This window comes from Mustelus asterias, chromosome 5 (assembly GCF_964213995.1).
Source record: "Mustelus asterias chromosome 5, sMusAst1.hap1.1, whole genome shotgun sequence".
In the NCBI taxonomy this organism is placed as follows: Eukaryota; Metazoa; Chordata; class Chondrichthyes; order Carcharhiniformes; family Triakidae; genus Mustelus; species Mustelus asterias.
The window spans coordinates 126,359,242-126,375,598 of NC_135805.1; the positions used below are offsets into that span (position 1 = coordinate 126,359,242).

General features: G+C 46.2%; 1 protein-coding gene across 1 annotated transcript in view; it reads right to left on the reverse strand.

The window, feature by feature from the left end:
* eys (EGF-like photoreceptor maintenance factor) overlaps positions 1-16,357 on the reverse strand; it is a 199,570-nt gene that overhangs the window by 71,648 nt on the left and 111,565 nt on the right. Inside the window, exon 5 of the mRNA XM_078213594.1 lies at positions 3,528-3,694. Within this exon, the coding sequence (XP_078069720.1) occupies positions 3,528-3,694 (167 nt within the window). The remainder of the gene's footprint in view (positions 1-3,527; positions 3,695-16,357) is intronic.

Consider the following 16,357-nt stretch of genomic DNA (forward strand, 5'->3'; position numbering starts at 1 on the left):
TCCAGGATGGCCTGGACCCTGTCACCCATGAGGACAGATCCCTGAGCCAGACTTTCCACTGCGGCCGCCACTCTTGCAGTGGCCTGGTCCGCACGCTGTGTTGGCACCATCTCCTGCAACAGCACTCTGTTGGACTCCCCTAAACAGCCTTGCAGTTGTAGTATGGTTGCTGACTGCCCTTTCACAACTCCCCAGGTTTGCTGATGCATCTACACCAGCCTTGGAATGAACGAACCCCGAGGCCCGGCATCTGGCTTGGGGACAGCTGAATCCTTGCCTCCAGCAGACCTCCGTGTGCCCGAACCCTCAGATGTGCCCACCTCCACCTGATATGTATCAGTGTCTGTGATGTGCTCACCAGTAAGTGACCTAGAAGCTTCAGTACTAAAAGTACCCACCGTGGTGATAGTCTCTGTGTTGGTGGGTTGTGTGGTAGATGCTGCTTCACTGGTGCTGTCCTCAGAGGATTCTTCAGCGCCTCCCTCCGAGGTGTCATCCAGGAGGTCGTGGGGACTTTGCTCCAGAGCTGAGTCCAGATCTGCAATAAAGAACACATGTTATGGAGAGGGACATAAATAATTCGATGCAGCATCACACATACTTCGAGGAGGACCTAGGTTGAGGGCTACGCTTAAGCTCACTTGCATGCTGGACGCCGACCTGACTGTGCGTCACATTCTGGATGCTCCATCAACCCCTGCCAGCTCCATGGCACACTGTTCGAAGCTGGTCAGCTGCCGCAGGTCAGGCACACCACTATCAGTCTGTGCCCTCTTGCGGTGGTTATGCATGCTTTTTTCCTGCGGAAACATAAGGTGGATAGCAAGCATTGAAGTGCATAGTGTGCAATGTGTGCCTGTGTCTTGGACATTGTGCTGGCAATTTTGGGGGAAACGGTCATCATTGAAGGGTGCTCGTGAGGGTGCTTGAAGGGTGAGGGGAAGGGGTTAGATTCTGTTCCTGGGGGAAGGGAGCCTTGTTGCATGCCCTTCTGGTGTTGAAGCATGGTTTGAGATCTATGCCAACCATGTGTGGTGTTCCAAGTGGGATGTTCACTCACCCGTGCTGCTCAAAGAATGTTGTACAGTTTGTTTTTGCACTGCTGTCCAGACTGTGGTGTCAGCCTCCTGGCATTCACAGCATCTGCTGCCTCCTCCCACGATGCTGTGGCGGCTGCACCCCTTGGGCAAGGGCCCTGACTGAGGAGGATCCGCTGGCGCCTCTTCTCCGCAGCATCAAGCAGGCGGCCCTGATCGGCCTCGGCGAATCCTGGGGCAGGTTTCCTCGAAGACATCTTCGTAGCGTGACTGGCTCTGTGTCCATTCTTGCAGCTTATATACAGTTCTGGCTTATTAGGGGAGTGCAGTTGCGGTGACTTTGGCCAGTCAAGGGCCAGATGGCAACAATTCCTTGTGAGAAATTTTGAAGGCTGCTTTCAATTGAGTGTCATGCATCTTTCAGGGTGCTGATTGGCTGCCATTCAATAAACTGCGTGTCTGGGGCGGTCAGGAGGGGGGGAAGAATACTCAGGGCTCCTAATCAATAAGCCGCTTATTTAAATAGACTAAACCTGATTAACAGCTATGGTTTCACTTCCTCTTTTGCGTGTGTGTGTCTATGTGTGTGTGTGTGTGTTCAGTGTTTCAATTGTATTTCGTGTCTGTATGAAGTGAGTACATGTATGTGTTCAGTGTGTAAACAGTTTGTAGTGTACGTAGGAATCATGGTCATAGAATCAGAGAGGTATACAGCACAGAAAAAGACCCTTCGGCCCATCACACCAGTGCTGGTCAAAGACAGACCACCCAACTATTCTAATCCCATTTTCCAGCACTTGCCCATAGCCTTGTATGCTTTGGCATCGCAAGTACACATCTAAATACATCTTAAATGTAATGAGGGTCTCTGACTCCATCATCCTTTCAGGCAGTGAGTTCCAGACTCCCACCACCCTTTTGTTGAAAAAGGCTTTCCTCAAATCCCCTCTAAACCTTCTGCTCCTTACCTTAAATCTATGCCTCCTAGTCATTGATCCCTCCACCAAGGGAAAAAGTTTCTTCCTGTTTACTCTATTCTGTAAGAAGTTTAACAACACCAGGTTAAAGTCCAACAGGTTTATTTGGTAGCAAAAGCCACACAAGCTTTCGGAGCTCCAAGCCCCTTCTTCAGGTCATACTCTATTCTGACCAGCCCATCTATATCCTCCTGTAATCTAAGACTATCCTCCTCACTATTTACCACCCTATCAATTTTCATATCATCCACAAACTTACTGATAATATACTTATATTCAAGTCTAAATCATTTATATAAACCACAAACATCATGGTCCCCAACACTGATTCCTGTGGGACTCCACTGGACACAGGCTTCTGGTCAGAAAAACATCCTTCCACCATCACCCCATTGCTTCCTGCTACTCAGCCATTTCTGGATCTAATTTGCCAAATTTCCTTGGATCTCATCGGCTCTTACCCTCGCTATCAATCTCCCATGTGGGACCTTGTCAAAAACCTTGCTAAGTCCAAGAAGACTCTGTCAATGCATTGCCCTCATCTACACACCTGATCACCCCTTCAAAAAATGCAGTAAAATTGGGCAGACATGACCTCGCCTTAACAAAACCATGCTGACTATTCTTGATTAATCCTGTCTCCCCAAACACAGATTAATTCTGTTTCTCAGAGTTGCTTCCAATAGTTTCCCCACCACTGAGGTTAGGTTGGCTGACCTGCAGTTTCCTCCCTTCTTGAGTACTTGTACTACATTGGCTGTCCTCCAGCACCTCTCCTTTGGCCAGAGAGGAATTTAAAATTATCGTGTAACAATTATACATTTGCTAAATGACATTGGAGAAATGTAAAGGCAAAATAGTGCAGATGCTGGAATCTGAAACGAAAACAGAAAATGCTGGAAAATCTCAGCAAGTCTGACAGCATCTGTGGAGAGAGAATAGAGCCAACGTTTTGAGTCTGGATGATCCTTTGTCAGAGCTAAGACTGGAGAAATGTAAAATGATTCTATGTTTTTATTTTCGAGATAATCTGTTCCTGATCACTTGCAGCTCTGAGATGGTGAAAGAGTTGATTTTTCTCCTCTCTCTCAAGAAAAAGACTTGTATTTATATCACGCCTTTCACAACCTCAGGATGTCCCAAGGTACTGTCAATTAAGTAGTTTTGAGGTGTGGCCAATATTATAATGTAAGAAAGAGACACCAAGAGGTTACTGAGGAACAATATTCTCACCTTTGGTATAGAACCACGTGCCTCAGCACAACATTCTCAGGACAACAAGACTTGGCCAGCTATTGTGACCAAGTCAACGTTGTCCACATTCTGAGAATGCATGTTGCTGGTAGCATCATCACTTGGACCACTTGACTGAATCATAACCTTGTTATCATTCCTGGATATTCTTCTCTATTTAAACAAGGGATGTTCAAAAGGATTGTGAAAGGGTCTATTTTTTAAAGCAGGAAATAAGCTGCTCCCCTCCACTTCTCACACCCCAACAACCCATACCAACCTTCAGCCATCCGGTCTTGAGGGACCTTCCTAAATGAATGACGTGCACCTTGAGGACCAGATCCAAAGGCTCACTGAGTATTACAGTAGTGCCGGAACCTAAATTAAAGCTGTAAACTACACTTCCATTTCGCAGGCCCAGCACAAGGAAATCATCTCCTTTCAGCCCTGCAGAGAGACACAGACACAAGAGTTAATACATGCATCAAACCAGAAGACAAGACTGTTGAGAAACAAAATCTGCTTTGTGGCGCAAATGAGATCAAGAGTTTTCTCTGGAATAGGAACAAAAGGGGAGTCACCATCACAAAAGGGAAACTGGGCCAACTTGGTCCGAGTGATCTCAACTATTGCCTTCTCTATTATGAAAGTAATCATAGAAACCCTACAGTGCAGAAGGAGGCCATTCGGCCCATCGAGTCTGCACCGACCACAATCCCACCCAGGCCCTACCCCCACATATTTACCCGCTAATCCCACTAACCTACGCATCTCAGGACTCTAAGGGGCAATTTTTAACCTGGCCAATCAACCTAACCCGCACATCTTTGGACTGTGGGAGGAAACCGGAGCACCCGGAGGAAACCCACACAGACACGAGGAGAATGTGCAAACTCCACACAGACAGTGACCCGAGCCAGGAATCGAACCCGGGACCCTGGAGCTGTGAAGCAGCAGTGCTAACCACTGTGCTACCGTGCCGCCCAAGTATTTGGCCAGGTGAAGAGTATGTGGGGCTCATGGGCTCATTTTGTCGGCTGTATTGGGAAGATTCAGTGCATATTGTGCAGTAGGCTTGGAATTTGATTGGAGCCTGACAAATTAATTGAAATTAAGCACCAAAAATAAAATATCTGTGATTGGTTCCTTTCCTCAAGAGATTATATGATTCTTTGATTAAGTAGGTTATCAAAGAGTTTGCAATGTATTTTTAAAATTCATTCTTGGGATACAAGTGTAATTCGAACAAGGCCAATATCTCCAATTGTCTTTGAGTCGTAGTTTCATGATCATAATTGATGAGATGAGATGTTGATTCCAGATTAATTAATGAATTGAATTTAAATTTCTCAGTTGCCATGGTGGGATTTGAACTGATTCGTCAGGTATAACCCACTCTTTACAAATTCATTCTGTCTCTCTCTCTCGCTGCTCAGTTGAATTGAGGAATTAACCAAGGGGCTGTCTGCCTTTTTCGACAGTTTGGAAGGATCCCTGGCCACTATTTCATAAAATTCGAGTATCACACTGCAGAAGAGGCCTTATGGCCCATCGAATCTGCACCTATTCTACCGACCTAATCCCATTTACTAACATTTGGCCCATAGACTTGAATGTTATGACATGCCAAGTGCTCATCCAGGTACGTTTTAAAGGATATGAGGTGACCTGCCTCAACTACCCTCCCAGGCAGTGCATTCCAGACCATCACAACTCTCTGGGTAAAAATGTTTTTCCTCACATCCCCCTTAAACCTCCTGCGCCTCACTTTGAACCTATGTCCTGTTGTGACTGACCCTTCAACTAGGAGTAGGGAATAAGGAATTGATGACAACAGAAAATTTTCAGAAGCACAAACTAGGTGACATGTCCCAAAAACAGGCTGGGTTTTACTTCACTGTATTCCCCACCCCAACTAAAAGGTTCTCTCAAAGTCATGAGTTATAGCCCAGGGCCAAGAATAAAATGGTTTTGTTGAGACCTCATGCTGAACACAGTGACTGACAGTTCTTGAAGCTGTGCTCAGGAGGTGTATTTCTACAGTTTTGCATCTTATATGGAAGGTCTTGCCTGTCATTTAGCTACATTTTGATGATAATTTTCTCTCCTTTGCGAAAAAAGCTTGCATTTAATTGGCACCCTCCACAACCTCAAGACGTCTCGAAAAGAATTACAGCCAATTTTAACATCCAGTTAGTGTTGTAACGTAGGATACGCTGCAGCCAATCTATGCACAGCAAGATCTCACAATGTGACAAAGACCAAATGATCTGTTTTAATGAAGCTGGTTGAGGGATTAATAATGGCCAAGACAATGGTGTGAGTTTTTTTTGTTCTTCTTTGAACAGTATTGTGGAACCTTTAATATTCACCCGAGAGAGCAAAAGATGCATTTTGAAGTGCTCTCCACTAGCCTTGAACTGGGGCCTGAATTATCATTCAAGTGCCCGGAGTGGAATTTGAACCTGCAAACAGCCGACGCAGAGGTCAGAGTGCCATTAACTGATTCCCTCCTGTCACCTAAAAGACAAGTAGAAACATCACCCTGACTAAATAACAGCCCTATAAAATTCTGTTCAGTCCTTTGTGTATGACATTCAAAATTCCAGTAGGTGGCAATCACCACCTTCACAAATTGTTGCTCCCAGCTAAAAACAAGCTCGTAATGACTTCCTTCAGTTCAAACTGTGATGTGGAGATGCCGGCGTTGGACTGAATGGGCACAGCAATATGTCTCACAACACCAAGTTAAAGTCCAACAGGTTTATTTGGAACTTTCAGAGCGCTGCTCCTTCCTCAGGTGAGTGAACATAGAACATAGAACATTACAGCGCAGAACAGGCCCTTCGGCCCACGATGTTGCACCGACCAGTTAAAAAAAAACTGTGACCCTCCAACCTAAACCAATTTCTTTTCGTCCATGAACCTATCTACGGATCTCTTAAACGCCCCCAAACTAGGCGCATTTACTACTGATGCTGGCAGGGCATTCCAATCCCTCACCACCCTCTGGGTAAAGAACCTACCCCTGACATCATAGAACATAGAACATAGAACATTACAGCGCAGAACAGGCCCTTCGGCCCACGATGTTGCACCGACCAGTTAAAAAAAAACTGTGACCCTCCAACCTAAACCAATTTCTTTTCGTCCATGAACCTATCTACGGATCTCTTAAACGCCCCCAAACTAGGCGCATTTACTACTGATGCTGGCAGGGCATTCCAATCCCTCACCACCCTCTGGGTAAAGAACCTACCCCTGACATCGGTTCTATAACTACCCCCCCTCAATTTAAAGCCATGCCCCCTCGTGCTGGATTTCTCCATCAGAGGAAAAAGGCTATCACTATCCACCCTATCTAAACCTCTAATCATCTTATATGTTTCAATAAGATCCCCTCTTAGCCGCCGCCTTTCCAGCGAAAACAATCCCAAATCCCTCAGCCTCTCCTCATAGGATCTCCCCTCCATACCAGGCAACATCCTGGTAAACCTCCTCTGCACCCTCTCCAAAGCCTCCACATCCTTCCTGTAATGTGGGGACCAGAACTGCACACAGTACTCCAAGTGCGGCCGCACCAGAGTTGTGTACAGTTGCAACATAACGCTACGACTCCTAAATTCAATCCCCCTACCAATAAACGCCAAGACACCATATGCCTTCTTAACAACCTTATCTACTTGATTCCCAACTTTCAGGGATCTATGCACACATACACCTAGATCCCTCTGCTCCTCCACACTATTCAAAGTCCTCCCGTTAGCCCTATACTCAACACATCTGTTATTCCTACCAAAGTGAATTACCTCACACTTCTCCGCATTAAACTCCATCCGCCACCTCTCGGCCCAACTTTGCAACCTGTCTAAGTCTTCCTGCAAACTACGACACCCTTCCTCACTGTCTACCACACCACCGACTTTGGTGTCATCAGCAAATTTGCTAATCCACCCAACTATACCCTCATCCAGATCATTAATAAATATTACAAACAGCAGTGGCCCCAAAACAGATCCCTGAGGTACACCACTTGTAACCGCACTCCATGATGAATATTTACTATCAACCACCACCCTCTGTTTCCTATCCGCTAGCCAATTCCTGATCCAATTTCCTAGATCACCCCCAATCCCATACATCTGCATTTTCTGCAGAAGCCTACCATGGTGAACCTTATCAAACGCCTTACTAAAATCCATATATACCACGTCCACTGCCTTGCCCCCATCCACCTCCTTGGTCACTTTCTCAAAAAACTCAATAAGGTTAGTAAGGCACGACCTACCTGCCACAAAACCATGCTGACTATCACCTATCAATTCATTACTCTCCAAATAACTATAAATCCTATCCCTTATAATTTTTTCCAACATCTTGCCGACAACAGAAGTGAGACTCACCGGTCTATAATTCCCGGGGAAGTCTCTGTTCCCCTTCTTAAACAATGGGACAACATTCGCTAACCTCCAATCTTCTGGTACTATACCAGAGGCCAACGACGACCTGAAGATCAGAGCCAGAGGCTCTGCAATCACTTCTCTTGCCTCCCAGAGAATCCTTGGATAAATCCCATCCGGACCAGGGGATTTATCTATTTTCAGACCCTATAACCCAAGGTTCTATAACTACCCCCCCTCAATTTAAAGCCATGCCCCCTCGTGCTGGATTTCTCCATCAGAGGAAAAAGGCTATCACTATCCACCCTATCTAAACCTCTAATCATCTTATATGTTTCAATAAGATCCCCTCTTAGCCGCCGCCTTTCCAGCGAAAACAATCCCAAATCCCTCAGCCTCTCCTCATAGGATCTCCCCTCCATACCAGGCAACATCCTGGTAAACCTCCTCTGCACCCTCTCCAAAGCCTCCACATCCTTCCTGTAATGTGGGGACCAGAACTGCACACAGTACTCCAAGTGCGGCCGCACCAGAGTTGTGTACAGTTGCAACATAACGCCACGACTCCTAAATTCAATCCCCCTACCAATAAACGCCAAGACACCATATGCCTTCTTAACAACCCTATCTACTTGATTCCCAACCTTCAGGGATCTATGCACACATAACAGTGGTTGCAGTTCAAACTGGCAGTACACACAACATAGATATAGCAGGGACAAAACTGGCCTGATATGTCCTTCACTATCATTAGATAAAGATTAACAGTGGACCAAACTCCAGGCATGACAGCGATACAAACAAAACCTGTCAAAGATGGTTAGGAACACAGGTTCAGTTGTGTGGTCACACGGAACCGTGTGAGAGAACAGAGAAAGTGAGGTTGGCTGCCTGCCCATGGCTAGGAAATTACAATGCAAGCAGCCCTTGTGGGACAAAGTTACCCATTTCATCTTGGAGCATCTTGATAGGCCAGTCAGAAATAAAACTCGCTGGGGAAGGAGCGGGAGTGTGGTGGGCGATGACGGTTACTGGACGGAATGGTCTGGAAGCCATGCTGAGTGCCGTGAAGGACTGAGCCACGAGCTACCCCACAGGGTGGATTTTACAGGGAATCACTCTCTCTGTATGATGTGCAGGATCATCTTCATCTGGAGGAGGTTGATAGGGAGACCTGCAAATATGATGAGTGCAAGGAATCCTACATCCTTCCCAGAGAGAAGAGCGTTTGGTTATGAGGGGGCATCTAATCAGACAGGAGGTTGGCTGGTGTTGTCATCTTTCACCAATTAAATCCCTGGTGGGAGGGCCCGTAAATGACCTTTCTGTGCCACTGCCAATTGAGGCCCATAAGTGGGCAATTCATGCTCAATAAAGGGCGTCATCCTGCTGCTGCTGCTGGTATTAACCCAACAGCAGGCAATGGATACATCATACAGGGAGCATGAGAAGGGCACCTACTGGCCTTGCCTGCCAGCTCCAGGAGGGGCCCTCATTTTCATGCACTCAGTACTTCACCAAGGGGCCTGGCATTGGGAAGGGGGGGCACATGGAAAGCCACCCTCCTGCCCTGTTGATGCCCCTTCCCTGTAACCTCCTATCCTGCAAATATTTGGCATTTTTTGTTAAAGGAATAGAATATAAAAGTAATGAAGTTTTGCTGTAACTGTACAAGGCATTAGTGAGACTGCACTTAGAATATTGTGTACCGATTTGGTCCCTTTACTTGAGGCGGGATGTCATTGCATTGGAGGTAGTTCAGAGGAGCTTCAGTAGATCAACTCCAGAGAAGTGGTCCACTGAAAATAGATTGGGCAGTTTAGGCCTACACTCATAGAGTTTAGAAGAATGAGAGGAGATTTAATTGAGGCAAACAGGATGATAAGGGGGATTGACAAAGTAGACATAGAGCGGATGTTTCTTCTTGTGGGGCAATCCAGAACAAGAGATCATAGTTTCAGGACAAGGAGTAGCCGATTTAAAAGAGATGAGGAGAAATTACTTTCTCAAAGGGCTGTGAATCTGTGGAATTCATTACCCCAGCCGGGACATCGAGTAAGTCTAAGGAGAAGATAGACAGATTTTTAATTCAGTGATGATACTGTGCCTTTAAGAAATGCATTTTAATCATGTTTCTCTGCAGGATGTTTTGAGCAGTCCCTGGCATTTTGTCAGAACTGCAGCAGTATCTACCAGCATCCTGAATTGTTGATGCAACAGCATGATTGTTTCTAATGGCCAGAATGTTGGTTTTAATCTCAACTAATGCTTTTCTGAGATTTTCCCCAAGGATTTTGCAGAGTGGGGCTTCATTGGGATGATTGGCCGATACGGTCATGTGGCAGGGGAAGCTGGGGTTTACACAGAATATTCAAGCTTAAAAGCTACTTGAAGCTGAGAGAGACAGCAATGTTTTCCTACAGAGGAAATGGGCAAGGTATTAAATGAGTACTTTGTGTCAGTATTCACCAAAGAGAAGGATTTGGTGAATGATGAGTCTGGGGAAGGATGTGCAGGTAGTTTGGGTCATGTTGAGATCAAAAAGGAGGAGGTACTGGGGGTCTTGGAAAACATTAAGGTAGACAAGTCCACAGAGCCTGATGGGATATACCCCAGAATATTGAGAGAAGCAAGGGAAGAAATTGCTGGGGCCTTGAGACAAATTTTTGTAACCTCACTGGCTACAGGGGAAGTACACACAGTAAGTAGTCTCACAACACCAGGTTAAAGTCCAACAGGTTTATTTGGTAGCAAAAGCCACTAGCTTTCGAAACGCTGCTTCTTCATCATCAGGTGAGTGGGATTTCAGTTCACAAACAGGGCATATAAAGACACAAACTCAATTTACAAAATAATGGGTGGAATGCGAGTCTTTACAGGTCATCAAGTCTTAAAGGTACAGACAATGTGAGTGGAGAGAGGGTTAAGCACAGGTTAAAGAGATGTGTATTGTCTCCAGCCAGGACAGTTAGTGAGATTTTGCAAGCCCAGGCAAGTCGTGGGGGTCACAGATAGTGTGACATGAACCCAAGACCCCAGTTGAGGCCATCCTCATGTGTGCGCAACTTGGCGATCAGTCTCTGCTCAGCGGAGGTCTCAGAGGACTGGAGAATAGCCAATGTTGTTCCTTTGTTTAAGAGTAGCAAGGATAATCTAGGTAATTACAGGCCAGTGAGCCTTGCGATTGTGGCAGCGAAATTATTGGAGAGGATTCTGCGAGACAGGATTTACTCCCACTTGGAAATAAGTGGACGTATTAGCGAGAGATAACATGGTTTGTGAAGGGAAAGTCGTGTCTCATTAGCATGATCGAGGTATTTGAGGAAGTGATGAAAATGATTGATGAGGGTAAGACAGTGGATGTTGTGTACATGGACTTCAGTAATGCCTTTGATAAGATCCCTCATGGCAGACTGGTGCAGAAGATGAAGCCGCATGGGATCAGAGGTGAGCTGGCAAGATGGATATAGAACTGGTTTGGTCATAGAAGAGAGGGTAGCAATGGAACGGTGCGTTTCGGAATGGAGGGCTTTGACAAGTGGCATTCCTCAGGGACCAGTGCTGGGACCTTTGCTGTTTGTAATATATATATATAAATGATTTGGAGGAAACTGTAACTGGTTTGATTAGTAAGTTTGCGGAGACACAAAGGTTGGTGGAATTGCAGATAGTGATGAGGATTGTTGGAGGATACAGGATACAGCAGGATATAGATCGGTTGAAGACTTGGGCGGAGAGATGGCAGATGGAGTTCACTCCGGACAAATGTGAGGTAATGCATTTTGGAAGATCTAATACAGATGGGAAATATACAGTAAATGGCAGAACCCTTAAGGGTATTGATTGGCAGAGAGATCATGTTGTACAGGTACACAGCTCACTGAAACATTAAGGTAGGCAAGTACCCAGGGCCTAATGGGATATAGCACAGAATACTGAGAGAGGCAAGGGAGGAAATTGCTGGGGCCTTGAGAGAAATCTTTGTATCCTCACTAGCTACAGGTGAGGTCCCAGAGGATTGGAGAATAGCCAATGTTGTTCCTTTGTTTAAGAAGGGTAGCAAGGATAATTGCAGGCCAGTGAACCATATGTCAGTGGTAGGGAAATTATTGCACAGGCATATTGAACATATTGAAAGTGGCAACGCAGGTGGAGAAGGTAGTCAAGAAGGCATACGGCATACTTGCTTTCATCGGCCGGGGCACTGAGTTTAACAATCGGCAAGTCATGTTACAGCTTTATAAAACCTTAGTTAGGCTGCACTTGTTCAATTCTGGTTGCCACACTACCAGAAGGATGTGGAGGCTTTGGAGAGGGTACTGAAAAGATTTACCAGGATGTTGCCTGGTATGGAGGGCATTAGCTATGAGGAGAGGAGTCATAGAGTCATAGAGGTTTACAGCATGGAAACAGGCCCTTCGGCCCAACTTTTTTTAAAACCCCTAAGCTAGTCCCAATTGCCCGCATTTGGCCCATATCCCTCTATACCCATCTTACCCAAGTAACTGTCTAAATGCTTTTTAAAAGACAAAATTGTACCTGCCTCCACTACTACCTCTGGCAGCTTGTTCCAGACACTCACCACCCTCTGTGTGAAAAAGTTGCCCCTCTGAACACTTTTGTATCTCTCCCCTCTCACCTTAAGCTTTTGCCCTCGAGTTTTAGACTCCCCTACCTTTGGGAAAAGATATTGACTATTTCGTTGATCTATGCCTCTCATTATTTTATAGACCTCTATAAGGTCACCCCTCAGCCTCCTATGCTCCAGGGAAAAAAGTCCCAGTCTATCCAGCCTCTCCTTATAACTCAAACCATCAAGTCCCGGTAGCATCCTAGTAAATCTTTTCTGTACTGTTTCTAGCTTAATAATATCCTTTCTATAATAGGGTGACCAGAACTGCACACAGTATTCCATGTGTGGTCTTACCAATGTCTTGTACAACTTCAACAAACTTCTGTATTCAATGTTCTGACCGATGAAACCAAGCATGCCGAATGCCTTCTTCACCACTCTGTCCACCTGAGACTCCATTTTCAAGGAGCTATGAACATGTACCCCTAGATCTCTTTGTTCTGTAACTCTCCCCAACGCCCTACCATTAGCTGAGTAAGTCCTGCCCTGGTTCAATCTACCAAAATTACTATCCTAAAGTTAACAGAGTTGTGGTCACTATTTGCCAAATGTTCCCCTACCGAAACTTTGACGACCTGACCGGGCTCATTTCCCAGAACTAGGTCCAGTATAGCCCCCCTCTCTAGTCGGGCTATCTACATACTGTTCCAGTCTTGATGTCATCTGCAAACTTACTAACCATGCCTCCTATATTCTCATCCAAATCATTAATATAAATGACAAATAACAGTGGACCCAGCACTGTCCGGAAGGGAAAGAAGGGGTTTAGGAGAGCAATAGTGGTGGGGGACGCAATGGTTAGAGGCACAGACAGGCGGTTCTGTGGGAGCGAACAAGAATCCAGGATGGTAGTCTGCCTCCCTGGTGCCGGGGTACTGGATGTCTCCGAGAGGGTAGGAAGCATATTAAAAAAAGGTAGTCAAACGGACGTAATTATACACATTGGTGAAAATGATGTAGGTAGGAAGAGCAGGGGGGTCATACAAGAGAAATTCAGGGAGATGGGTGCTAGGCTAAAACGTAAGGCCTCCAGGGTAGCAATCTCTGGACTGCTCCCGCTGTCTAGTGCAAATGAGGCTCGGAACAGGGAGATTCTACAGTTGAACGCATGGCTAAAGGACTGGTGCAAGAAGGAGGGTTTTAAATTCATAGATAACTGGGAAGTCTTCAAGTCAGGATGGCAACTGTACAGAAAGGATGGGTTACACCTTAACTGGAAGGGAGTAAATATCCTGGCTGGGAGTTTTGCTGGAGTATTTCGGCAGGATTTAAACTAGTGTGGCGGGAACAGTAGGTCAGTAAGTACTGAGGCTGGGGTTGAGCTGGGGGCCAGGGCAAGGCTAGCTAAGAAGAGGAGCACTCTGGAGGAGGATGACCTGAGTGAGCCTGGAGGTCTGGAGTGCATCTGCTTCAATGCGAGGAGCGTAACGGGTAAGACAGATGAACTTAGGGCCTTAATGCTTACGCGGAATTTGAATGTGGTTGCGGTGATGGAGACTTGGTTAAAAGGACAGGACTGGCAGTTGAATATTCCAGTGTTTTAGGCGAGACAGAGGAGGGGCTAAAAAAGGTGGGGGAGTAGCGATGTTAGTTAGGGAGCATATTAACACGGTGTAGAGGGGAGACAACTTAGAGGGGTCATATACTGAGTCACTGTGGGTGGAACTCAGAAACAGGAAGGGTGCAGTCACTCGCATTGTATGCTGGGGGTGTACTACAGACCACCCAACAGCCCACGGGAAGTGGAGGAAAGGATATGTCAGGAGATTCTGGATAGGTGCAGAAAAAATAGGGTTGTTGTAGTGGGGGACTTTAATTTCCCTGGTATAGACTGGAAAGTGCTTAGAGCTGGGGTTCCGGACGGGGAGGAATTTGTAAAATGCATACTGGAAGGTCCTTTGGAACAGTATGTAGATAGCCCGACTAGAGAGGGGGGCTATACTGGACCTAGTTCTGGGAAATGAGCCCGGTCAGGTCGTCAAAGTTTCGGTAGGGGAACATTTGGCAAATAGTGACCACAACTCTGTTAACTTTAGGATAGTAATGGACAAGGATGAGTGTTGTCCGACGGGTAGGGTGCTAAATTGGGGGAAGGCTAACTATAGCCGGATTAGGCAGGAATTGGTGGATCTTGATTGAGAGAGGATGTTCGAGGGTAAGTCCGCGTCTGGCATGTGGGACTCTTTTAAGGAACAATTGATAAAGCTGCAGGATAGGCATGTGCCTGTAAAAAGGAAAGGTAGGAAAGGTAGGATTCGAGAGCCGTGGATAACCAGGGAAATTGAGGATCTGATTAAAATGAAAAGGGAGGCGTACGTTAAGTCCAGGCAACAGAAAACAGATGGAGCTCTGGAGGAATACAGAGAGAGTAGGAAAGAACTCAAACGGGGAGTTAGAAGGGCAAAAAGAGGTCACGAGATGTTCTAGGCAGGTAGGATTAAGGAGAATCCTAAGGCATTCTATTCAGACGTTAGCAACAAAAGAGTTGTCAGGGAGAAAATCGGACCTCTCAGGGACAAAGGAGGGGAATTATGCTTAGAACCCAAGGGAATAGGGGAGATCCTAAATGAATACTTCGCATCGGTATTCACGAAGGAGAGGGACGTGTTAACCGGGAGTGTCTCAGAGGGAGGTGTTGACCCATGAGAGAAAATCTCCATTACAAGGAGGAAGTGTTAGGTTTTTTAGGGAACATTAAAACTGACAAAGCCCCAGGGCCTGATGGCATCTATCCTAGACTGCTCAGGGAGACGAGTGATGAAATTGCTGGCCTCTGACGGAAATCTTTGTCGCGTCTTTGGACACAGGTGAGGTCCCTGAGGATTGGAGGATAGCGAATGTGGTCCCGTTGTTTAAGAAGGGTAGCAGGGATAACCCGGGAAATTATAGACCGGTGAGCTTGACGTCCGTGGGAGGGAAGTTGTTGGAGAGGATTCCTAGAGACAGGATGTATGTGCATTTAGAACGGAACAATCTCATTAGTGACAGACAGCATGGTTTTGTAAGAGGGAGGTCATGCCTTACAAATTTGGTGGAGCTTTTTGAGGAAGTGACAAAAACGGTTGACGAAGGAAGGGCCGTGGATGTCGTCTATATGGATTTCAGTAAGGCATTTGACAAAGTCCCACATGGCAGGATGGTTAAGAAGGTTAAGGCTCATGGGATACAAGGAGAAGTGGCTAGATGGGTGGAGAACTGGCTTGGCCACAGGAGACAGAGGGTAACAGTCGAAGGGCCTTTTTCCGGCTGGAGGTCTGTGACCAGTGGTGTTCTGCAAGGCTCTGCACTGGGACCTCTGCTATTTGTGATATATATAAATGATTTGGAAGAAGGTGTAACTGGTGCTATCAGCAAGTTTGCGGATGACACGAAGATGGCTGGACTTGTGGATAGCGATGAGCATTGTCGGGCAATACAGCAGGATATAGATAGGCTGGAAAATTGGGCGGAGAGGTGGCAGATGGAATTTAATCCAGATAAATGCGAAGTGATGCATTTTGGAAGAAATAATGTGGGGAGGAGTTATACAATAAATGGCAGAGCCATCAAGAGTACAGAAACACAGAGGGACCGAGGTGTGCAAGTCCACAAATCCTTGAAGGTGGCAACACAGGTGGAGAAGGTGCTGAAGAAGGCACATGGTATGCTTGCCTTTATAGGACGGGGTATAGAGTATAAAAGCTGGAGTCTGATGATGCAGCTGTATAGAACGCTGGTTAGGCCACATTTGGAGTACTGCGTCCAGTTCTGGTCGCCGCACTACCAGAAGGACGTGGAGGCGTTAGAGAGAGTGCAGAGAAGGTTTACCAGGATGTTGCCTGGTATGGAGGGTCTTAGCTATGAGGAGAGATTGGGTAAACTGGGGTTATTCTCCCTGGAAAGACGGAGAATGAGGGGAGATCTAATAGAGGTGTACAAGATTATGAAGGGGATAGATAGGATGGGAAGCTTTTTCCCAGATCAGAAGTGACGATCATGAGGGGTCACGGGCTCAAGGTGAGAGGGGCGAAGTATAACTCAGATATTAGAGGGATGTTTTTTACCCAGAGGGTGGTGGGGGCCTGGAATGCGCTGCCA